The sequence below is a fragment of the Microtus ochrogaster genome, unplaced genomic scaffold, assembly GCF_000317375.1.
Source record: "Microtus ochrogaster isolate Prairie Vole_2 unplaced genomic scaffold, MicOch1.0 UNK124, whole genome shotgun sequence".
Taxonomy (NCBI): domain Eukaryota; kingdom Metazoa; phylum Chordata; class Mammalia; order Rodentia; family Cricetidae; genus Microtus; species Microtus ochrogaster.
This window is the reverse complement of record NW_004949222.1, coordinates 480799-506487: the sequence shown is the minus strand read 5'-3', so window position 1 is coordinate 506487 and position 25689 is coordinate 480799. Positions and strand designations below refer to the sequence as shown.

Below are 25689 nucleotides of genomic sequence, written 5' to 3'. Positions count from 1 at the left end.
AAGGATCTCCCTGGGAGATTTTATGGGTAGAGATTGGGTATTGTGGGAGGGACTAGGGGACACAAGGATCTCCCTGGGAGATTTTATGGGTAGAGTTGGGGATGGATTGTGGCATGGTTATCATTTAGTTAATGTCTAATATCCATATACCATATTTATCTTTGGACAGAATTATCTTTTACAGTCATTTTCCCTCATCAATCACATAGCCCAACTTCTAGGCAGATCTTGTAGCTTCAAGGACACTAGACAGAAAGAAAATCTATAAACTAGCCCAGGGAGATTGCTATATCCAAAGCACTGTATTATTGTTGTCAATAGGCCCAAGAAAAATCCTCAGGCCAGTGCTGATGCTATAATTATTCAATTTTTAGCACAATAAAAGGATTGCATTTCCTATCCTTAGAGGATTCATTTGTACCTTTAGTCCTGTCATTCTTCTGCTGTGTGGTCATATGGCATCATAGTGGCTGTTAGGAGTTAACTCTAAGAAAGGGAGGTCCTGGCACCTCATTCTTTCAGCAGCTTTCTTCACCATTTTTTGCCCACCAGGATAAGCCCCTGTGTAGGGCAGCGGTAACTTCAGCTAATCTAACTTTGTTGATGTCTATGTCGTGTAATCGCCTGAGTGTATAATAGGAAGAAACTTGCACCATATTCTGATTGTATTGTTCCCGAGTAAGTCCAGGAGATGTTTCGAGAATATCTCAGAGCCTCATAAAGAGAACTCTGGCTGCTTTATGTGGGACACAACCTCCAGGGCGTAAGGAAGACCTTCAGGTGGGTGAGTGAGAGGAGTGCTATGCTCAGGACTTCCCTGGGGAAGCTAAGCAGCAGTACTTTTGGGAGAAGGCATTAATGATTCATAAGAAATTTCCCATCAATCCAGTTTTCCCAGGTTGTATAAATATTAAAAATCCCCCAAGCATGCAACCTGTGGAAAGCAAAACCAAAAATGGCGTGGGTTTACGGATCTTTGTCACACAGCTGTGCTGACTACTGTTTCTCTGTGACCATGAGAAGTAAACCGCAGAGCTCGACAAAACCACGCAGGAGTTTATTAGGGAAGGGCTGGGATAAGGGGAGGGCAGTGTGGTCCACCACCAGTCACGGAGAATACAGGCAGTCCTAGTTGGTGTGCAGTTCTGGAGCGGGCTCCGGGGACTGTGGCGTCTCCCCTGAGGCAGCGGTTACCGGTGTGCTTCTCGCTGCTGTGCAGCAGTGTGCATCTACTGTGCCGTTACCGTGCTGCGGTGTGCTGTCACTGTTGTGCCCCCGAGCAGGACGGGCCGGTAAATGCAGGAACCCCAACACTGGCTTTATCATTGCTGTTCCCACCAGGTATGGCTGTGCCAGGATATGAGTATGGTCTTGATAAAAGACAAGTTTGTGAACTGTAAAGACATATTTAAATAAATTTTCTGAGGAAATCTAGTGTATCTGTGCTATTTGTCAAGTAAGAAGATCGATAGAAAATTGCAATGTGTCTCTCTTTTGGGATTTCTAGTAGTTAGGTTTGGTAAACGACTGTTCAGTAGACTGTAAAGTTCAGGCAGGGCACAGAGCAAGTAAATAGAAGGCAGAGTTGTGAGCTTAGATCTCAGAGAAGCCATTCGTTAATTAAGAAAACAAATACAAATGAGTATAGTCTAACAGGAAAAAAACACTGGTATTTCAGACCATCTAAGTCTATTTCTTCAAGCCATTAAGTTTTATTAAATAGACATACCATGCCTATGGGAAAATGAACAAGTTGCATCATATGGATTTTACAAAGGAAACAGAAACTTGTAACTAGTATCTACTCCAGAAAAGATGTTATAAGGATAGCTCTTCTAGTCCTGCACTTCCAGTGGTAACTGTTCTTCTCGTCCTGCGCTCCCAGTGATAACTGTTCTTCTCGTCCTGCGCTCCCAGTGATAACTGTTCTTCTCGTCCGCAGATTGTTTTCCTTTGTGTTTCACAGCATTGCACCTCTCCCAGGCGCAGCTCAGCCACACATAGGTGGTAGCCCTTTCTGGATTGAGGGACTGCTCACCATAGCGAATAGAATAGAGCACACTGGAAGTGGGCCTCAGGCCCAGTGCACAGAAGACTTCCACATGGTACATAGTAAAGGTGGAGAGAGATGGAAGCCCAGGAATTTTATAGCTATCTTATGAATTTGTTGCTAAAATTGGATCAGTAAAATTAATAATATAATGCAACAGATAAAAGCCTAGTCATTTTAGTTTATGGAAAACAAGAATTAAAAGACAATGAAATAAAATTAAAGGATAATGACCTGATAGCTAAAAACAAAAGGGGAGTCCTAATTTTCACTAGTGTAAAAATACAGAGTGCTTCCGTCGATGTCCTGGATCAATTCTTAGGTCTGACCTGCTGGGTACTGATAGTCCTGTCTCGGTTGCTGTCTCTACTCCAGATTTAGTTTCAGTTCTGTTTCTCCTACTGTTGTGTCACCTGCTGCCTCATCACAGGACTCACTCACTGCTCGTTTACAGAATTGGAGGCGGTGATTCTGGAAGTCTCACTAAATGCAACTGTCTAAGAAGTGTTTTTAGCGCTTTTTCCATTACAGCCATCTGTGGCTGTCCTGTATCTGTTAGTGAAGGAGGCTCTTAAGGAAGGTTGTGGTCTGACTCGCGTATTCAGTAACATTAAACAAGTTTAGGTTAACCAGACTCTGCTTTGTAGATGTGCCTGCCAAACATGCTGTGAACACAGACTTGTGGTGCTCGGCGTTATGCGTGTTTACTGATGGATGAACTCTAATTTTCCCATGTTGGGTACCACTGCAGTGTCTGGATTTGGAGTCGTGTCAGTAGCAAGCAGAGGTAATAAACATGGACAGCAATGCTTTGACAGCATTTGAAGATTTTCCACTCCCTGTTTATGTAAGTGCACACCTTGACCCTCTTGACATGTTTGATTTTAATGGGCAAAGTTATTGATAGAATACTGTTTCTGTAAGTCTGGGTAAACTGCTTAGTTGAACTGGGTTTTTAATTTACACGTGAAATTTGAAATGTTCTCATCAAATAGAATTCCTGATGCTAGATGGATTAGGAAGAAACAAAAAGGTTAGCAGTGCACATGAGCCATAAAAATGACACACTGAGGCCTGGACACCCTCTTCTCCCCTTCAGAGTCATTTACTACCCCAATAAAATAGCAAAATAATAATAATAAATATAAATAAAAATTTTCCCTAAGCAGTAGATAACACAAAACTCCTCTGTGCTTGAGTGTGACCTTGTGTTGTTAGTCTCTTCCTCTCTGCTGTGTCTGAGCTTGGTTAATGAAGTTACCATAACCGGCAAAGTGGGTGTTTCTGTCTGTGACCCTTCTGGTCTCTAATTAGGTGAAGGAACCTCAGACAGAGTCCTCTGCTGCTCCCTGAATGCTCGCAGTTTGAGGTCCAAAGCAGAATATGTGAGAGCAGCATTTTCTGGGTCCTTAAACAGGTGAACATTTTAAATTAAAAAATATTAAACTGGGGGAGCTGGAGAGATGGCTCAGCAGTTAAGAGCACTGACTGCTCTTCCAGAGGTCTTGAGTTCAATTCCCAGCAACCACATGGTGGCTCACAACCATCTGTAATTCTGTAATGAAATCTGGTGCCCTCTTCTGGGCCAGAGGGATACACACAGATACAGCACTGTATACATAATAAATAAATAAATGAATGGATGAATAAATAAATAAATAAAATATTTTTAAAAGTGTTTAAAAAATGTTTAGAAATATTAAATTGGGTTTCTGCCTTTAGAATGACTCCATGTGGAGATGAGACTCTTTTAAAGTGTGATCATGTATCTATCTCTCAGTGACAGAGAAATGCGTTGTGGGCGATTCAGGTTCTACATGAACCTTGCAGTGTGTGCTTAACAAACTGAGTGTTCAGCCATGAGATTACCATCCTGGAAGTAGTCCCTAGCTTGACATGCCCTTTGGCACACTTATTAATGAGGCTTATAAAACTAGGCATCCAGATCTCGGCACTGATTGCAGGGATTTCTGTGTGCAGGTACTTTTGATAGAAACCTAAGTCCATTTTAAGTAACCAATTGGCTCTTTTAGGGAAAATGGATTTTTCTCACTTTATTCTTTGTGAATATAAATCATTTCTTTCTTCCTTTTCACTTCCTTCCATACCACAGTTATAAGCTACCTCTGTGATAAAGACTTCGATGAGGAACAGTTGAGCCTAGGTTTTAGTATCCCAAAGGTCTTATATGGCTGAGGTGGGGGTTTTTGTGATAACAAAACAATGAATCAGCTTGACAGCCATCAAATGTGTAATTAAAGTGATTGCTATTTGGGAAAACTCTGGGTGTAGTTCTGTGCGGGAGGAAATATTAACTCCATTTTCTATCTCTTAGAACTTTTTAAATTCTGTACACGTATGTGTCCAAGTGGAGGTGGGGGTGTCAGCCCCTTCAGCTGGCACCCAGGCAATCGTGAGCAACACCGTAGAGAATTCCAGCTTTGCCAAATGTGTAGTTAATGCTCTCTGGAAGCCTGTGATCATGTTGGATGTAGCCTAAATATAAATTTGCCTTTTGATGTTGGATGTAGCCTAAATATAAATTTGCCTTTTGGTTTCTGCTTTCAGGGTTTTCATAGTCTGTAAGAGAATTTTCCACAGAAGCAATGTCTTTGGTAAGGTGATACTTAATTTCATTTGGGATACATAGATTTTAAATTTAACTTTCTTCATACTTGACATTTACTGTAGTGTCAATACAGTGGAAAACTGATATTTTTGCTTTTTTATATGATGATATCGTATTATAGTTCTATATTTACCTCGTATTTGATTGTTTTGTTGCCTGCATTATCTATAAATATCTCTGCCTAAGTGCTTCATAAATACTTTATGAAGACATTACAGTTTTTATTAGTTTAAACCACAGGCAAATTCTTTTCTTTTGCTTTCTGTCAGTTTGTATCACATTAGATTTTTATGTGCTAAATTATGACATACCAGATTATATCAATTAAAATCTTTATATTTGTGATACATTTTTTAAGCCAAATTGTCATTGTTTTATAAAAGTTTGACGTTTAAAGAAGCATTGGAAAGGTTCCCATATGCACAGCTGAGTGAACCTGGAAAGAATGCCGTGTGTTGATAGAGTTAATATAGGAAATACCTGCATTTGGTACTGACTTATGTCTCTGTGTGTGCATGTGCCTGCTTGAGTTTACGTGCACTGTGCACGGAGTCAGAGGTGTTGGGGCTCCTTAACTGGAGTTATAGGTGGACTGTGCGCACTCAGTATGGGTACTAGAAACCAAGCGTGGGTCCTTTCTGCAGGTAAGGGAAGCTTTTAACCACTGTATGTGCACAGAAAGTGCATGTGGATACCAGCGACTGATGGGTAGGTGTCTTGCCGTATTCCTGTCCACAGTATAACGTGAAGCATTGATATCTTACCAAACACAGAGCTTGCGAACTCTAGTCCAGCTAACCAGCTTGGTCCCAGGGTCCTCTGGCTCTGCCTCCAGAACAGTGTGATTACTCGTGAGCTGCAAACTCAATCAGCACTGACCTGGGCGCTGTATTCCTTTCACATGTACGGCCAGTGCTTCATCTGCTGACCTTCTTCTCAACCCTGCTGAGAAGGTGGATTTTCATTTTTTAGGCATATATTGTCTTGACTTTTATACACTGCTTTAAACTATATTTTCTTTAATAATGCTGTTCTGACAGAGACTACTCTTTCGTTCCTGGCCACCCAGACCCAAATTAATCGCACAGAATTAATTACTACACTGTTTGGCCTGTTAGGTCAGGCAGCCTTCCTATTAACTAACTCTTGCATCTTAAATTAACCCATTTTTATTAATTTATGTGGTGCAATGAGGCTGTGGCCCATCATTAAGGTTCCAGCATCTGTCTCCTTTGGCAGCTACATAGCATCTCTCTGACTCCACTTTATTTCCCTCCTAGCCTTATTCTGCCCTGCCATAGGCCAAAGCAGCTTCTTTATTAACCAATGGTAATGAAATATATTGACAGCACACAGAAGGGAATCCCACACCACTGTTCAGGGATGAGGTTTGGTTTTGTTTGTAAGGTTCAGTTGTGGTGGTTGTATTATTGTTTGCTTATATAGTTGGTTCTAGGGATCAAACACAGATTTTGTGAGTGACAGTCAAAACCCTCTGAACTGTACCTTCAGTCACCAGTCCTTACATTCTCATGCCCCCACTGTATAACAAGCTTTTTCTCAAGCCTTCAAAACATAGTAGAAGCCTTTCATGTCTTTGTGAAATAAAGTATGATGACCAATATGCTAAATGATTTTTGAAGATGTTATCAGATTATCTTTGGTTTATTACCATATAGTATAATATAAAGCTTGTAGCCTTCTCATGAATATGTTTTAGTAGAGCTTAGGGTAAGTGATTTTCGAGACCTGTGCAGTCTAATGCCATAGAGGCTGGTCATGTATGACTATTAAAATAAAAATACAGAAATAAGTAATAAAAGTAGTTCTCTGAAGCCTGGTGGAGTGGTGTGCACCTTAAATTCCAGCATTTAGGAGGGAGAGACAGGTGGATATCAGAGAGTGAGGTCAGCATGATCTACACACACTCTAGGGACAGCCAGGACCACACAGAGAAACCACACAAAGTAAATAAATCGTCCTTGCTTGAGAGTGGTGGCACATGCTGTAGTCCCAGCATGCCAGAGAATGCAGCTGGAGCATCACACCCTGCGTCTCACGAGGAGACCCTGCCTCAAGCCAGAAAATAACATGTTATTTCATAGCTGCACTGGTTATACTTAAGTTCTGTCTTTGCCGTTGTGTTTGCTAGGCCTTATTGGACAGGAACATTCTAGTTCTTCTAGGGGTCGTCATAGAGCAGTAGCATGCCTTAGGAGGCACTGTCAAGAAAGGGAATGTGAGATCACGTTACCAGCCAAACACAAGGTAGGATGCTATAATACTACATGCCTGTTGTTATAGATATTAGACATCGGCTCATCAGACTGCTTGTAGATCTCCGGTGTAGGTTATGTACAATTGCTTGTAAGTTCTGTTTGCTCTGTAGTGTAGTTCCCTGTCACCACCTATTGCTGATACACATTTGCTTACCACTGCCCTTACCTACCCTGTTAACTCTCCCTAACAGCATTGTCTCAAGTTCAAACTGATTTTGATGCCTCCTACCCTCTGTAGTCTCCTCTTAGGGAAGTCACATTTTGCTGTCAGCCAGGGGGAAAAAAATTAACTCATTTGTATTTATTTTGTAAATTTATATATAATGTTCTAGATGATTTCCATTCAAGAGTACATTAACCCAGTTAGTAAGAGAATGACTATGCAGAAAATCCATTTATTGATTTATATTGAAGAGTAACTTAGCTCTATAAATAGGTACTGACTAATTTCAATGGACTGTCAAATTAATCATGTCCGAGTGTTTTGTTGTTTATTTGGTTGGTTGGGTTTTTGAGTAAGCAGTTAGGTTCATGTCCCGGAGTGGCTTTCCCATGCATCTCAGAGTCAGGAACAAGATCATTGAGGTGGCGTACGGGTCTATCTTGAGCTTAGGCACAGAGCTTTTCTGTTTCTTTTGCTGAACATTGCTCCGTCATAATTGAGCTTTAGGTCCTCAATAGCAGAGAGCTCTGGTTGCCCCCTGGGTGTCCAGAGGCTTCATCACACTTTGTCATCATCATCTGGAAGATTCTCTTAGATCTGAAAAATTGAGTTAAAAGTAAGAATTTCCTTTCTGTTACTGCTTCAGCTTCTGCATTTTAATGGAATTTTTTTGTATTTTCTTGTTAAAGAAATATAATGAATGTTTAAACTTTTATAGACTGGTGTGTTGATTTCTGTTTATGAGCAGAATTGTTTCAAGAAAACCAGTTGGTATCTATGGTAGCCTTATTGTTTCCAATCATACCACCCCGAAAGTCATTCTTTCTTTTTTTAGGATAAATCTTTTAAAATGAATTGGTACAAACTTAGTAATTCACAGTTGTTATCATAATATTATAAAATATAAATATCGGCTGGTAAATTTGCTATCTTTTCTTTCTTTAGGTCCCAGTAGCACCTTATACATACACACCCCTGAATCTACTTAAGGATGGCGCAGTTGTCAATGTCTGTGGTGTTGTGAAGTTCTTTAAGCCTCCCTACTTAAGCAAAGGAACTGGTAGGTGTCAGAATGGGCATGTTTTATGGACAAGAGCTGCATTGTTGGTCTCAGGGCCACAATGCCTTCAGTGTCCTGGGTCTGAGAACAGTGTCAGTATCATGAAACCGATGTCTGTTTGGGGTCATTTTGATTTATGAAGTGAATGTGGTCACAATACGAATGCATATTTTGGAAGAGTGCGAAGTGACATGAAAACATTCAGAAGTGTAACATTTGTTGGTGAAGGTAAGTACGTTACCACATACTGAACATTGCCGTACTGTAGTGACCACACATCAGTCACTCTCAAGTCTGTAGAGAAATGAAAACTAAACAGAAAAAGACATTACTATAGCATTTGTATAGGCTACGTTGTGATGATGAAGTGTGCTGGGGAGCAGTGAGACTATTTATGTAATTGAAGTTAAATGTCTGCAACTTTAGAACAATAATCAAAGAATGTTGTTACAGAAGCTCAGTGTAGAAGAAATTACCGTAAATTCACCTGGATATGAGTCTCTCAAAGCATAATTAATACAGTCAGGAAAAAAGACAATTTCTCAGGGTGACTAGTGTTCTGTTGCTGTATTTAACATGGTGTTTGGGGGAAGGCTGGGGCATAAAAACAATGGCAACTAACTGAGAAAGAAGAAATTGTGTTTGAGAGAATGTAAAATTGTAAATAGAAACCCTAAATACTGTGCCACACAGAACCTTTGAGAACTAATAAATGTTTCAAGATTCAAACTTAGCGTTATATAAATTGCATTTCTGCAGACCAGTGATGAACAGTTTCAGCGGGTAACAGAGCACTACGATTTAGAATAGCATCCATACTGTAGTGTACATTGGAATGACCTCATTCAGGGAAATCAAGGCTCATGCTCTGAACACTCACAATATTGTTGGAATTGATTAGAGATGATACAAACAAATGAAATAATGTCCTATGCCAATAGTCTTTACATTTATAGTCTTCAAAGCAATGTGAAGATATATCACAATCGCACTTAAAAATTTCAGGGGATTTTTTTTTAATAGGAAAAGAAAAAATCAGTCCTCAAATACATAGGAATAAGCTTGCGTGGGCTGAAGGAGAAGGAATCGCATATTCTTATTTTATTAGTATACAAGAATAATGATTTTCTCTGTGGATAATGATGTGAAGACTGTTGAATTGGGGGATAATGACGAAATAGATGACACCAGAGGCTGCACCTGTCAATCTTAAACAACATGGCTGCCCAAATGTGAGGTGAACTGGAGATACAACAAAGTAGACAGGAAAAACCCAGGAGACCTTAACCCCACTATATTTAGAACCATGGCAACTGAGGAGATATGAGCGCAAAGAAACAGCCTTCCCCAGGGAAAGTCATACAGATTGCTTATCTCTTACTAAATGCCACTGTACCTGAGGTGGTTTTGTTTGCTGGTTTGTTTTTTGTTTGTTTTAATTTTATGTCTGGGTTCTGGGGATCAAACATGAGTCCTCAGTGTTACTCAGCAACCCCCTCCATGACCGAGATATCTTCCTTGCTCCCTTGCTCTCCTTTTGGATTTTTCCTGATGTCATTCTGTCTTCAAGGTGACTCTGTATGGGTGTGTGATGTGATGTAGACAGGAAAGCAGCACTCATGGTCTTTGCACCTACACACGTGTGTGTGCGCATGTGCATGTGGGTAACCAAGGCTTCTCTTAGCCTCAGTGAAGATTCTATGTAAAAGTGGCAGGTTAATCAAAGTACACCATTGTTTCTGGCAAACCAGCCGCATGTCTGACTACAAAATCCTTGTTTTCACCATTTCAAGAAATGGGCTAAAATTGAAAAGATGTGGCTTCAATTGCAGTTCCAGCACCAGCTTTGGAAGTGTGTCAAAACCCAGCTGGAGAGTTAGGCGCAGGGTGGGCTTTGAGAAACTGCAACTGATTCAGAAAGTACTTTGGGGATTGTGGTAGTTTGAATGTATTTGACCCCATAATCTCAAAGGGAGTGGCACTATTAGGAGATGTGGCTTTGTTGGAGGAAGTGTGTCACTGTTGGGGTGGGCTTTGAGGTTTCATATACTCAGGATGTGGCCCAGTGAGTCAGTAGACTTCCTGTTGTTTCTGAGTCAGGATGCAGGACTCTTCAGCTTCAGCACCACTTCTGCCTGCACGCCGCCATGCCCCAAATTAACTGAACTCTGAAACTGTAAGCAAGCCCTCTGAATTAAATGTTTTCTTTACAAAGTTACCGTGGTCATAGTGTCTCTTCCCAGGAATAAAAACCTAACTAAGATAGGGATGGTGATGGTACATGGGAAGAACAGTTGCCATCTGTGTTCAGTGTTTGTTGGTACTTGCTTCTGTATACATAGTCTTCATGCACTCACTAGTGGAAGAGGAGAAAGGTAAACAACCCCTTGATCTACAGCGACGCTGTTTGCATGATGTGCTGGAGCAAAAGCTGTGGGAGTAACCAGCTTCTGTCCATTAGATTTAAGGCCTCCTCCATGAGATGGAGCCCATGCCTGACAGTGCTCAGCGAGCCAAGAACTCGAGACTAGATAGGCCATATACCTAGGAGAAAACTACTACCGGTCTGCTAATAGAATGTTTGTTTTGCTCTATTCTGCTTTTGGTTTTGTTGCCTGTTTGTTTTCTAATGAGATAGGGAAAGAAAGGGGGTGGATTTGGATGTGGAGGATCTGAGAGGAGTTGGAGAAAGGAAAACTGATAAGAATATATTATACAAAATACTTTCAATTTAAGAATTAAAGAGTTAATGTTTATAAAAGTAAAGTACAAAAAGAGAAGTGATAAATGATGCTTGTTTTTTAAATTTTTAATTTTTTTTATTTTTTTCTTTTTCTATTGCTTTATAAATAATACCATTCAAAATTTCCACCTCCTCCCATTTCCCTCCTGCTTCTCCACTCACCCTTCCCCCTCCCCCTCCAGTCCATAGAGCAGTCAGGGTTCCCTGCCCTGTAGGAAGTCCAAGGCCCTCCCCCTCCATCCGGGCCTAGGAAGGTGTGCATCCAATCAGACTAGGATCCCAAAAAGCCAGTACATGCAGTAGAATCAAATTCCAGTGCCATTATCATTGGCTTCTCAGTCAGCCCCCAATTGTCAGCCATATTCAGAGAGTCTGGTTTGATCACATGCTCCATCAGTCCCAGTCCAGCTGGCCTTGGTGAGCTCCCAATAGATCAGCTCCACTGTCTCAGTGGGTGGACCAACCCCTCGTGGTCCTGACTTCCTTGCTCATATTCTCCCTTCTTCTGCTGGAGCTCAGTCCAGTGCTCAGATGTGGGTCTCTGTCTCTATCTCCATCCATTGTTAGACGAAGGTTCTATGGTGATATTCAAGATATCATCAGTGTATATAGGACAAGGCCAGTACAGGCTCCCTCTCCTCAGCTGCCCAAGGACCTAGCTGGGGACATCTCCATGGACTCCTGAGAACACCTCTAGAGCCAAGTCTCTTGCCAACCCTAAAATGGCCCCCTTAATTAAGATATCTTCTTCCCTGCTCCCATATCTACCCTTCTTCCCCCAAGCTCTCCCCAATCCTCCCCTTCTCCCTTATCTCCCCCATTCCCTTCCCCCCAACCCATGCTCCCAACTTTTGCCTGGCGATCTTGTCTGCTTCCAATTTCCAGGAGGATCTATATATGATTTTCTTTGGGTTCACCTTCTTATTTAGGTTCTCTAGGATCACGAATTATAGGCTCAATGTCCTTTATTTATGGCTAGAATCCTCTAATGAGTGAATACATACCATATTCATCTTTTTGGGTCTGGGTTACCTCACTCAGGATAGTGTTTTCGATTTCTATCTATTTGCATGCAAAATTCAAAATGTCATTGTTTTTTTCCGCTGAGTAGTACTCTTAATGTGTAGATGTGCCACACTTTCTTTATCCATTCTTCACTGAGACAATCTAGGTTGTTTCCAGGTTCTGACTATTACAAATAATGCTGCTATGAACATAGTTGAACAAATGCTTTTGTAGTATAATAGGGCATCTCTTGGGTATATTCCCAAGAGTGGTATTGCTGGATCCTGAGGTAGGTTGACTCCTAATTTTCTGAAAAACTGCCACACTGATTTCCAAAGTGGTTGCACAAGTTTGTATTCCCACCAGCAATGGATGAGTGTTCCCCTTACTCCACATCCTCTCCAGCATAGGTTATCATTGGTGTTTTTGATTTTAGGCATTCTGACAGGTGTAAGATGGTTGATTTGATTTCCATTTCCCTGATAGCTAAGGAAGTTGAACATGACCTTAAGTATCTTTTGGCCATTTGAACTTCTTCTGTTGAGAATTCTCTGTTCAGTTCAGTACCCCATTTTTTAATTGGGTTATTTAGAATTTTAATGTCTAGTTTCTTGAGTTCTTTATATATTTTTAAAAAAGAAAATAAACTATTTTTTTTCATTATACATACCAATCCAAGTTCCCACTCCCTCCCCTCCTCCAATTCCCTCCACCTACCCTCCTCCCCGCCTCCATTCACTCTCCAGAGAGAGTAAGGCACATTGCTTTGGGGAAGATCTGAGGCCCTCCCTACTATATCTAGACTGAGCAAGGTATCCATCTAAAAGGAATAGATTCCCAAAAAGCCAGTACATGCAGTAGGGTAGGGATAAATCCTGGTACCACTGCCAGTGGCCCTCAGTGTACCCCAGCCATGCCACTGCCAACCACATTCAGAGGGACTAGTTTGGTCCTATGCATGTTCCTTACCAGTTCAGTTGGTGTTGGCGTTCTTATGTTTATTTTGCCACTGAAAATTCATGTTGCCAGATATATATATATATATATATATATATATATATATATATATGAAATAACCTCCTCTATTGGTTGGTGTTTGTCATCTTGCCACAAAGCTAGATGTATCTTGAAAGACAACAATCTTAATTGCAAAAATGCCTCCATCAGATTGGCTGTTGCCAAATCTGTGGGGGTATTTTCTTGATTGAAGATTGATATGGGGAACTCAGCCCAATGTGGGTAGTGCCAGGTGGCCCTGGGCTAAGAAAGGATGCTGAAAAAGTCATGGGAGCAAGCCAGTAAACATTTACCCATGGCCTAGGCTTCAGTTCCCACCTTGGTTCCTGCCCTGACTTCCTTCAGGGATGAAGTGTAAACTGAAATACAGTCTTTCCTCCCAAGTTGCTTTTGGCCATGGTATTTTCATCACAGTAATAGAAGCACCAACTAAGACCTTTCCTACCCTGATTTCTTTAAATTTTCATTGTTCTTCAGTAGGAGGGCAAATGTTCCAATCTATTTATTCATTGCCAAATAAACTCCAGAATCTACTACAATTACCAAGCAGTGGACAAAAAAACAAAACAAAAAAGGCAAGGAGAATCAAATGGCTATGAGTTTCACTGATTGTATTGATACTGTTCCCCACAAATCAGTTATTTCTTAAGAAACTCCTGGACAGTCTTCTGACCTCCTATTCTAGCAGATGGATTTTTGCTCTGGCCTTCTTTGTAGGTGGCTGAGGCTCATTTGTACCTAGGATACATTTCTCACTTTATCCTAGGTGCAGTTTCCTTCTCAGGCTTGGTTTGTAACTTTTGAAGAACCTGGGGAAACACTGCATTTGCTTCCTGCTCTGGCCCATTTCCTGCCTCTGGTTTCTGTATCCGATGTCTTAAGGGTCAACCGGTGAGTCTTAAGTATGACAATGTAGGGTACACAACCTCAGATGTCAGTATCTTCAGAAGGGGAATATTTTAAATCAGACTTTTTTTTCTCCTAAGGAAAATGTTATTCCTTTAGAACACCATTGCTTCCTTTTTCCCTATTGACTCTTACATATTTTGTCATTTAAAAATATCTACACTAATTTATTTCTTTGGATATTTGGTGGCAATGATTTGCTTTTCTGCCTTTTTGGTTTTAACGTTATGAAAAAGTTATTTGTTCTCTAGAAAAATAGCATATTTATTTTTGTTTCATTACAAGTCTGAAGGTTAATTTTGTGGATTAATTTGGGAATGGTATCACATTTTCTTAAAAGGCAATAATAGGGTAGAGTAGTATTTGTTTGACATTCTTAAATTAGCATATTCTTATTGTATAAATGCTTTGAAATTTCTTAATCTGTGTTAAATATTTTTTGTTTCCCAGATTATTGTTCCGTTGTAACAATTGTGGACCAGACAGGTGTGAAGTTAACATGCCTGCTCTTTAGTAGAAAGTATGAGGACCTTCCAGTCATTTATAAAGTTGGAGACATTGTTTGTTTCCGCGGGCTGAAGGTATGATTCTTACTTTCTACATTTACTAGACGTCTACATCGTTCACCAAAAGTATCTAACTGTATGACCACCTTCTTAGAGGGCCACACTTAGCATTCCAAGAGACAAGAAATGCAAATGGTATCAGCTATCAATCATGTGTATGAATTTGCCTGCTCTTCGTTTCAGTCTGTCCTCTCACTTCCAAGTATAGTTGGTGTTACCAAGTTTCCATGTGGAATTTGTCAAGGATAGGGGCATACATCCTCATAACTTCTTTTTAATTAATTTAATTTTATTTAAGTTGGGGTCTTACTGTTGCCCTGTCTAACTTTAAACTCCTGAAGTGTGAGCAGTGTAGTTCTGGTAAACTGAGAAGGGGAAGATTAAAATTCAGTTCGGCTAAAAGAACTTGACTCTTCTGGACAAAGCGCTGAGAGAAAAGACTGTACGGACTGCACCAGGAGTCCGCTTTGTGCCCATGCTCTTCTGGACAAAGCGCTGAGAGAAAAGACCGTACGGACTGCACCAGGAATCTGCTTTGTGCCCATGCGTACTTGACTGAAAGTTGTGTTGTACGGGCAGGGCAAGGTCACTTGAGGATTGCAAGAACCGGAAACAGGAAAGGGATGCAGTAGGATGCTGCAGAGCCATCCTAGTGAGTCTGGACCTCTTTGACACCATATTATTTTTCCTCATTACTATGACAAAATATTATCAGATGCAACTTATAAAAGTTCAGTGTGGCTCAGTTTCGTAGTAGAGATGTTGGCATTTTTCCTCACAATGCTGCCAGGGCAGGAAGCAGAGAAAGCAAGAGTAGAAATTGGAGTGGTATGGACCTTCCTTCCAACAGCCTAGGCCCAGTGCAGCCTAGTAGCCACAGACAGGGCTACTACCACAGGAGCATGAGGCAAATTTGCACACACAGTAACAGGTACCTTGTCCACTACGGTAAGACATCACAAAGTCTGCCTTATCTCGCCAAGATTATAGGAAGGCTTCTCGTGCACATCTGTTAAAAGCCTACATGATTCCACAAATAACACTGTTTGCAGGGTGAGTCCCACTAAGGAGGAAGGGCTTTGGGGAAACCCTGAGCTTGCTACAAATTCACCCTAAGAAGGCATAAATTCAAGCTTTTGTCCATTTCAGGAGCTCAGCTAGCAACTTGCCAAAATGACAAAACTGCCCCTCCAGAAGAGGTAACATAGTTCAGAACCTTTGCAGTGTTTCACTACAGGGTCTAGTCTGGGTACAAGTAGAGGAACTTAGAAGAAGACAGTTTTTAAAAAGCAATTAGACTTTCCAAATTAATTCCACAGGGGCACAGACATTAAGTCTGTTAAACAGTAATTTATCAGCAGATACTGTAATTTTACCAAAAGATTAAGCAGAGCACCACTTTCAGCAAATTAAAAAATATTAAATGAGTAAAAAGAAATCAGTAACAGAAACAGATAAATAGAATCTGAAAAAGAAGCAAATAGAAATTCAATACCTAAAAGGAACAGCAAATGAAAAGTCTACTGGAGGGGTTGGTATGGAATAGACTTTAAAGATAGAGCCTAAGACATTACCCGGTATGAAGTACCAGAACTAGATAAAAATAAATGGAGCACAGTGGGCTTGGTGACACTATCTGATAATGTAATTAGCATGTAGTCATGATACAGGAGAAAAGAGTGAATGGGATGTGGGATACATACACATACACACATCCAATCTTAGAAAGTCAGCAATGCTTGGAGAAACCGTGTTCCATATGGGAGAACAGCTGCAATGATTTTTGATAAAATTTCATTTACCTATAATTTTATTTCCAAATAAAATATTCTTCAGTAAAGTGGAACCTTTCCAGATAGAATCTTGTTAAGAAGTGGCAAAGCTATTTGAGAGTGAATAAATATGAAGCTTTTTTGTTATTATTCTAGCAATTTCACTGAGCTAAATGAGTGTTTGGGGCAAGAGCAGTCATGTGAGATGACAGTGTTGCGTAGTGGAGTGTGCAGAGGCCAGGGGGTTGGAAAGCAGTCATGTGACATGACAGTGTTGCGTAGTAGAGTGTGCAGAGGCCAGGGGGCTGGAAAGCAGGGAGTGTGGTAGAAAATACTGATTCGGCACCCACTGAGACGCAAGGATTATTTATACCCCAGGAGTGAAGCGGTACCCTAAGAATAGCAAAGGAACAATAGGACACAGTTGCTGAACAGCACAGACTGGGGCCAAAAGGGAATCGGCCCTGTGCAGCACTCCTGGACCTGTAAGAATGTTTTTAGAGTGAATGTGTCCTGACTAACAGCAAAGTACAAATAAGTAAATATCAAGTATCATGTGCTACCTACAAACTAAAACTATAAGAAATAATTATCAAGCAACAAGAAAATGAAATGGCTATATCTTACTATCAGACATGAAGAACCACCAGAAATCTGTGAAGAGAAAGGGGAGCATTCTATATGAACAAAGTCAGTTCGTGAAGAAAATACTAAAACCACTTATTTGATAAATGAGCCTCAAGGCTCAGGCAGCTAAAGTCCTTCCGGCACGGCCCAGCTCGCTCATGGCAAGGGTGACTTAGCCTCTGTTGCATGTGCTTGGTTCACACATTGGGGGGTTCTGGATTCCACTATACCACAGAAATAACTGGCACATTATATTTCCTCAGGGAAAATTATACTTCAATAAATTAAACACACAAATGTAAGAGTGCAAGTTTAGAGAATCGGGATAACTGTTAGTTAGCTGCTGGTCTAAAAAGTATCAGTTGTACTGTTTTAAAGTTGCATGCTTATATACCTGATACAGGATGTGCTGATTGTATTGTTTCATGAATTAATTCAGTAAGAAATAGTAAAGGGTCACTCTGCTTCTCACACTAGAAAAACTTAACATCTCAAGTTCTTTGGTTCCTGGGTTTCATATCAGCTGTTTTGTTTGTTTTCTGCTTTGCCCCACATTATTAGATCCAAGTATATAAAAACGAACTTCAGGCAATCAGCAACTATGGTTTTGCATCTTTGACATTTGATGGTACTTTAATGTCTCCTGTGACACTGCGCACTTCAGGCAAAAACTTTAACATCACTGCTCTGGACCACAATATGGTAGAAGCCTTGCGGGCTTGGGCATCCACACATGTGCCACCTTCCTCCACCCTACTGCCGCTCTCTGACATCCACCCCATGCAGTACTGTGACCTGACCTGTCAGCTCCTGGGCAAAGCAGAAGTGGATGGGACATCTTTCCTTCTGAAGGTACGTTTTAAATCCTTGAGGCCTTGCGTTAGCACCGCCTGCCAGTAAGGAGCCTGCTGCCCTCCCATGACTGATTTCCAAGCTATTTTATATTGAGTTAAAATTCTTGATGCCGTGCTTCTGCATTTCTCTGTGCCTTCCCTCCAGAGAGAACACCATTGTCAGATGTGTACTTTACAAATGGTATGACATCTGCATTTATTTCTTATTTTAATAATAAAACCCACGAGTTCTTTTAGTGACACTCCAGGGTGTGTTTCTGCTGCTTTGTGAAAGTCAGCTATGTTGTCCCCCATCCACTATCAGGGTCTGTTCTCATTCAGTTCTGGCCCTGTCATAACTGCCTGACTCACGGGAGAGGCACAGGTAATACTGAGATGTTTCTTATCATTCTTGTTTTTAAAGCAGCCAAAAAAAAAAAATAGTAACATAAGTAATGCCATGAATGACCTGCAGAAGGTCATTACTTAATCAAATTCTTTGCTGGACCATACTTTTCAGGATTTTTTGAGCAGTACTGCTATATGACCAAGGTCCTGTGCTTAATTCTCTGTCACTTGTAATAATCAGACCATCAATGAAATGTCCTGGTGCTTGGACAAGATTGAGGGCTTCCCCATACTGCTGGCACGCGTGAAAGTCCAGTTTCACGTAAACAGTGCTGTGAGAAAGTAAATACTTGAAGTGAGCGAGTGCAGGGAGGCTACCCTGAACTGATGTCCCCTGACCAGCCACTAAACATTCCCGAGAACAGAGATGCTGACTCTGTGCCGGGTTCCTTTAGACGATTATGCTGAGAAATGCAGTTGAATTCTGAGCTAAAGCCTTGCGAGCTCAGTGGATAGCAGCGAAAGTGCATTTTCTCTCTCAAGCACCGTGTGAGTAGATATAATATTGTTTTTCACATAAATCATCCAGCTCTTGAGTAACTTATTTGTACCTTTTTCTTTAAAAAATTTACTCTTTGAGAATCCCATGCTTGTATGCAATGAAACGTGATCATCGTCCACTCCCACACCTCCTCTAACTGTGATCATAAACGTGATCATCGTCCACTCCCACACCTCCTCCAACTGTCCCTCATCCCTACTTCCTCTTGCAGCCGCCAGTCACTTCTGGGTTAGGGGTGAAGCCTGGGCGGGTCCTCTGCCTTGAGGCTGCAGTGTTGATGAGTATGAACAAGATCAAGGAATTATTTGAAAATCAGCATTGAGAAGTGAATGTAAAAAAGTCAAATTTTCTTAAGGATAATTTAAAAATATGTCTCAAGTCTTTGCATATCATCTAACAATTTTAATTTTATAAACTTCCTGTTTAGAAATTATTTTAAATGTTTGGAAAAAGTGCACTTGAAACAAAACCTGTTGTGTGGACTACTTCTGTGTGCTAGAACATTCTTTAACTATATGTGAGGTTACAGACATGGCCTTGTTGAAATAAACTTTAGTAATAGTCTGCTTATTGATATGCATATTCATAGACTGAAAATGTCCATACAATAGCAAAAATGTCTTTGGAGGTAAATATGGTAACAGTATTCTCTTAACGACTTTTGCAGAATGGAATTTTGATTTTTTTTTTCTGATAATTTTTTTCTTTGAGATATGGTCTCTCTACAAAGCCCTTGCTGTCCTGGCTCACTATTTAGACCAGACTGGCTTTGAACTCACAGAGATCTGCCTACATCTGGTATTAAAGGTCTGCACTACTATTACTGGCCTCAGACATAATTTTTTAATTAAATATTAAAAACAGAAGCAAGCAGACATTATTCTCTCTGAATTATACCTGGTTAGTATGCAAAGTAATATTATTTCCTTCTTCAACCTTAGCACAGCACTAACTGTAGCCCCTTTTTAGTAATCATGGTGCATGCATTTCCGGTTTTCTCAGCAGCCATGTGTTCTCGTATCATTTCTGTTGCTGTGATAAGACCACAAGCAACCTAGGGAAGGGTTAATCTGGATTATACTTCTAGGTCACAATCCAGAGGATATCAGGGCAGGTACTCAATCAGGAACTTGAAGCTTGAAATTCCACACCAAAAATCCTCTAACTTTAAACATAAAACTCAGTAAGTATGGCAGAAAGCATGGAAGATGCTACCACTTGTTCACTGGCTTATAGACCAGCTTGTGCTGAGCAGTTTTGTTTCTTGGTTCAGGACCACCTGCCTAAGGATGATGTAGCCCACAGTGGACTGGGCCCTCCTGTATCCATGAATAATCAAAGCAGTCTTCCTCACACAAGCCAGTCTGATCTTGGCAGTTACGTGAGGCTCTCTTCTCAGACGAATCTGGGCTACGCCAAGTTGACAGTTAACCAGATCACCATGTTTTACCAGTGGCTTACGAATGTATATGTATTTTATTACATGTATATGTGTGGGAATATGCACATTTATACAGATGCCTGGAGAGGCCGTAGGAGTGTGTCTGACGCTCTAAGGTTGAGGTTACAGGCAGTGGTCGGATGTTTGACGTGGGTGGTGGAAGTCAAACTCATGACTTCTGCAAGAGCAGCATGCTTTGTTAGCTCTCTCGCCTCAGGGATCTTTAAAAATCATTGTACTTTCAGTCTGTTCTTCTATTTATACAGTGCATGTGCAGAGCAAATGCTTTTCAGTTGTAATTTGCTCAAGCATATTCTGTTCTGTTTAGTTTTGTTTTGTTCTTCAGCTTGAAACTGTTACAGTTTCATGATTTAACACCTCCATTCCATCTCAGACCTTTATCTTTGGTAGCAATGCAGAAGTCATACGTCCCCAAGGGGTGGGGTATGAGCACAGTGTCTTTGAGCCCAGAATAGAAAAAAAAAAGTCAGTCTACATCTGCACCACGTTAGTTTCGTGTGATTTTCACATCTTCTACATTTGTTGTATGACAGACAGTACCTGTTTAGTTGCTCCATGGTCACAGAATAAGGGACTTCATACTTTAAAGCATTACAGATACCAGCATATGTCTGTTTATTTTTAAATTTGACTCTGTTTTTGCAAAAATATTCCTAAGATTTGCTTTACTACCCTATGACAGGTATGGGATGGCACCAGGACGAAGTTTCCCTCTTGGAGAGTCTGCATCCAAGACCTTGTGCTGGAAGGTGACTTAAGTCACATTCTGCGGCTACGGAATCTGGTGATAGATGTTGTAGTTTATGATAATCATGTCCAAATGGCAAAATCCCTGAAGGTGATGTTGACTAGAAAGATGTATGCTATTTTGTTTCTGTGTTCTTTTTAGTTGTAATTTTTGTTGATATAATTTTATTTGTAGATTTGTTAGAGTCTAGAAATTCATTTCAGATTTACTTGTTTCAGCTTTTAAGTTTAGAAAAATATGTGTGTCTAAGTTAAAGAAAGCTCTGAACCCATCTTATGCAGCCACAATTTTTTATTGTAATTTTTGAGAATATAATTATATCACATTACTTATCCCTTTCTTCCAAACCCTGCCATGTATCTCTTCCCCTTACTTCCTTCCCATTCTTGGCCTCTTTTTCTTTGTTGTTAATGTGCATATTATTGTGTTGATTCATAAATATATAAATACTATATGTTTGATCTGTATAGTGTTCCTTGCATGTATGTTTTAGTGTGACATTTGGTATTGGATAACCAATTGATGAGCTCATCCCTGGAGATTCTTTCTCCACTCTCAGCACCGCTGGTTGCCTGCAGTTCTTTGTTTAGGAATGAAGTATCACGGCCTTTCTCCCTTCCACATTAGCTGTCTGTTCATATCATCCTTGTTCAGGTCATGGCTGGGCAGCCTCGGAGATGAGACTTCATGGGTTTAGGTTCTCTTACATTTCTAGAGACATATTGTCACCATGAACTTCCAGTTCCTCTGGCTCTTATAATATTATCTCATGTCATCTGAAGTGATCCCTGAACTTTAGGTGCAAGACTTGTGCTGTCGGTGTGTATTTACCAGGACTAGGCTCTACAATTCTACATTTTGGTTGTGGCTTTCTGGTAATGATCTTTGTCCATTATAAAGAGTTCCCTTGATGAGTGGTGATGACCACACTTGCGGGTATAAGGTCGTGTATTTAGAGTGAAGTTAGGAATTATGCTGGTTTGTTAGAGTAGCAGTTGTGGGTTCTCCTCCAATCCATGACTTCACTAACCCTGGGTGGCTGGTGAGGTAGGTTCTCCTCTTGTTAAACCGACACTAGTCCGATAACAGAGCTGTTGGTTCCCACTAAGGTACGCAGGCTACTGCTGCATCCTTGGGGTTATTGTGCCATGCTGGTCGTTGTTGAGGTTCACGGGCATCTTAACAGTGTAGGACTCTCGGATGCTTCTTTCTTTGGAGCCTCACATGACACCTAGTACCATGAAAGCTTTTCTTCAAGGAGGGGGCCCTCAGGTCAGTTTCAGCTCAGGTTCTCTGTGAAATTTGTTTGGTATTAAGCTATTTTTCTAGTATTTTTTACAGATGTAGAAGTACAAAATGACATTTTAAACTTTTGTCTATAAGCTAAAATCATACTTACTTATACACACTCATATCTCCATGCAGCCTTCAAACAGTGTAAAATATTCATAGTTGTTACTACATCTTGGCCAATTGTGAACCAATAATTGTAGATTGACTACAGGAAAAAATAAAGATATTGTAGTTTTTTGGCGAGAAAACTCTTTTAATAGTTCTATATTGGTTAGACTTTTGCATTTTCTGTTTTTACTGTCGTTCCTCTGCTTATAGAACCCTACTGCATTATTGACGAGACCACGCAAGTAATCAGCATCAGGCACATTGCACAGTAACGTCTACTCAAACTTTAACAAGATAGAGCATTGTCTCCAGAAGGCATTTCTGATAAGAGCAACTTGTCATCTTTACTCTGTGATGTGTTCTCTCTGGCCTGTAGATCCAGATAGTGCAGTGTGGTGCAGGATAATAAACCCCCGGCATTCACTATGAAACTTCCTCTTGAAGATTTACCACAGGTTCCTCTGAAGCAAAGCTGCATGTGGGACCTTCTGGCGTCCCCACTGTCTCTGCCTCTTGCTCTCCAGAGTGCTCTTGACCTTTGTCTTTCATTCTCATTTTTAGAAAAAAAAAAAAAAAGACATTTTCAGATGTCATGAAAGACACTGAAATTTCTGCCTCTAATTTTCTTAAATGTAAAAGTTAATGGTAAGGAAACCATGGTTTTGGCAGTTAAATTCGTGTTTATTAATGTAATTTTTCTCTCCAAATTTCAGTCTTCTTTCTGATCCTTCAAAGGTTACAAAAATCTGCTCTGCTAATAAAAAAGTAAGAAGCATTCCAAAAATCATTGAGAAGTCGAAATTGCTTCATTTACTATCCTAGTATCTCACTTTGGATCCTTCTTAGAAAATGCATATTTCCCTCGTGGTTTTCTGTTTTGTTTTTCTGAGGAGCCGGTAAAGGAAGTCGGGAAAGAGTAGACTTGATCCCTCCTCTTGCCTCCCTGTCCTCAGAAGCACACAGGGGCCACAGAAAGTGAAGTGCCCTGGCCTGAAGGGGTGGTGGTGGGAGAATGGATCTTCACCCTGACCACTGTGCTCCATCGGAGAGTGCAGAGTGGAAGCTGGCTTGGGCTCCTTGTCTCTCCCTTCTACCCCTCCCCTCTCCCTCCATTTGATGCCTCTTTCCACTGTATTATGTCACCACAATGAAGCAGGATTTGTAGGGACAAAGAGAAAGGTGTCTAGTGGCATTTCATTTGTATTTTAATAAACAAAGCTTGACTGAAGTTGAGAGAGTAAAGCAACCCCACTGGTCAGCCTTACACACCAGGCAGTGGCGATGCACACCTTTAATCCCAGTAGCTCCTTTAGGTGCCGTAGAAACCAGGTGGTGCATTCCTTTTATCCCAGGGTTCACGCCTTTAATCTCAGAACTAGACAGGATTACAAAATGAGAGGAGACAGCTCTGTCTCATTCTGAGATTCCTGGAGGCAGGATCGCCATTTTTGGACTGCGGTCGTGGTCAGAGCCAGTGGCTGACTGCTTTGCTTTTCAGATCTTCAGTTTGAACCCCAATTTCTCTCTGAGTTTGTATTAATTGTGCTTCAAGGGCACCTTCTCACCTGCTGCAGTCAGGAACGCTGTTTTTATGCAAGTGAATGAATGTCCTTTTCTGCAGCCCTTTGTTCTCATCTGCATAAACGGCAGCGCAGTTCACGTTGTGTGTCTTGTCCTGTTAGGTGGAGTGGCAGTCTCTGTTCAAATGGGGTTGTCCAGGCTAGGTTTGAACCCATGACATAAACAATACACAGTATTCCCCAATACCTGGTAATAGAGACTTATACCACAGCACTACATCTAAATGCCTGTGTGTAGTGAGGAGCCACGGGCTACTTATGCCCTGAAATAATTACATGGAAACTGTATTCTTTTAAACACTGCCTGGCCCGTTATCTGTAGCCTCTTATTGGCTAATTTTCACATCTTGCTTAACCCATTTTTAAAAATGTGTGTAGCACCACGAGGTGGCTTCCCAGAGAAGATCTTAACCTGCGTCTGTGTCAGGTGGAAGAATCATGGTGACTGCCTGACTCAGCTTCTTTCTCCCAGCATTCTGTTCTGTCTACTCCGCCTACCTAATTTTCTGTCCTATTAAAGGACCAAGGCAGTTTCTTTATTTAACCAATGAAATCAACACAAAACAGAAGACTCTCCCACATCACCTGTGGCTTTGACTAACCTACTACATGTTCTTACTTGAAATCGTCATTGGAAAAAAAAACCTCTAGTTGTTTTTTACACCAAATGTAGCAAAATAGCCAAGATTAAGTCTAATATCGTTATTTCAAAATTCTGGCTTAATCCTATATTTTACTTTACAGAATATATTTTGCAAGATTGTGATAAAAGTACAAGTGCTTCATTAAAAAAACTTTGATATCAATAGAATTTGTAGGATGGGGAAAAGCACATGGTGGCACATACCTATAATCTCATCAGTCAGAAGACTAAGGCACAAGCATTGCTGTAGCTATCAAGAAAATTATCTTCTGAAAAAAAAAGAAGGCCATTTTTATGTAGTTACATTTTATAAAGTTTTTCTGCTGTCTCATAGTGAGAGGATATTATTCCTCATATTTAATCTCATTTAAATTTATTCAAGCAAATTCTTTTCAGAAATAACTATCAAAAAGAATTTTATTTAGGTCTTGGATTCCTTACGTATATTTTATTGATGGCCCTCTGGGATTGGGCCTGCTAGCGTTGTGTAGTGAACGCGTGGGTGTGTGCATAGGCATGCCCCTCGTGCACAATCTGATAAGGGCCCCTGAAGCTGCTGTGCTGGCCCAGTGCATCCCTGCTGCCACTCTCCCCTGGGTAGATGCCATCCTTGCTTGTCGAATTGCTACCCCATTTTGGTTTTGAATTATCAAATATCAGAAATTGTTTTCATTAGGCCCCTTTTCTGAAATGATCTTCTTTAATAATCTTTCAGATTGGAAGCTTTCTTAGAATCTATAGCCTCCATACCAGACTTCAGCCAGTTAATTCAGAGTCCATGACTTCACTGATAAGGTTGGAGTTTCATCTTCATGGAGGGACCAGCTATGGTCGGGGGATCAGAGTCTTACCAGAAAGTAACCCCGATGTAGATCAGCTGAAAAGGTGAGTTTTTTTATTCTCTTCTTAGAAAATATAAATATGATCATCATTAGGTTAATTTATAAGGAAGTATCATTCCTGGGCTGTGTGTGGCCTTTGTCTTTGCCCTGATTCTCCTCATGGACTTGTGGAGAATTTAACTCAGACTCTAACCCTGACTAGGCCAACTGGGCCTCTGATCTTCCCATCCCAGTCTAGGCAGACTGGGTCACTGGTATACTTAGACCCAGCCGCATAGTGTTTATTATTCTACTGTGTACAGAAAAACTTTCATATTCTAGAGCACACCATTCTGTAAACTGACAAAGTTATTGTCATATCAGTTTTAATTCATTTCAATTGCTTATTTTTTAATTTCCCCAACTCCATAAAAGCCCCAACCTTTTTATTTATTTATTTATTTATTTATATTT

At 40.6% G+C, this 25689-nt stretch overlaps 1 protein-coding gene across 1 annotated transcript in view; it reads left to right on the top strand.

Annotated features, from left to right (window-relative positions):
• The first annotated feature begins 69 nt into the window (after positions 1-69).
• Positions 70-25689, top strand: part of LOC101981630 (protection of telomeres protein 1) — a 53416-nt gene continuing 27796 nt past the window's right edge. Inside the window, exons 1-7 of the mRNA XM_026778303.1 lie at positions 70-2897; positions 4619-4665; positions 8067-8181; positions 14303-14433; positions 17379-17669; positions 20705-20860; positions 25110-25279. Coding sequence (XP_026634104.1) covers positions 4657-4665; positions 8067-8181; positions 14303-14433; positions 17379-17669; positions 20705-20860; positions 25110-25279 — 872 coding nt within the window. The 5' untranslated portion in view covers positions 70-2897; positions 4619-4656. The remainder of the gene's footprint in view (positions 2898-4618; positions 4666-8066; positions 8182-14302; positions 14434-17378; positions 17670-20704; positions 20861-25109; positions 25280-25689) is intronic.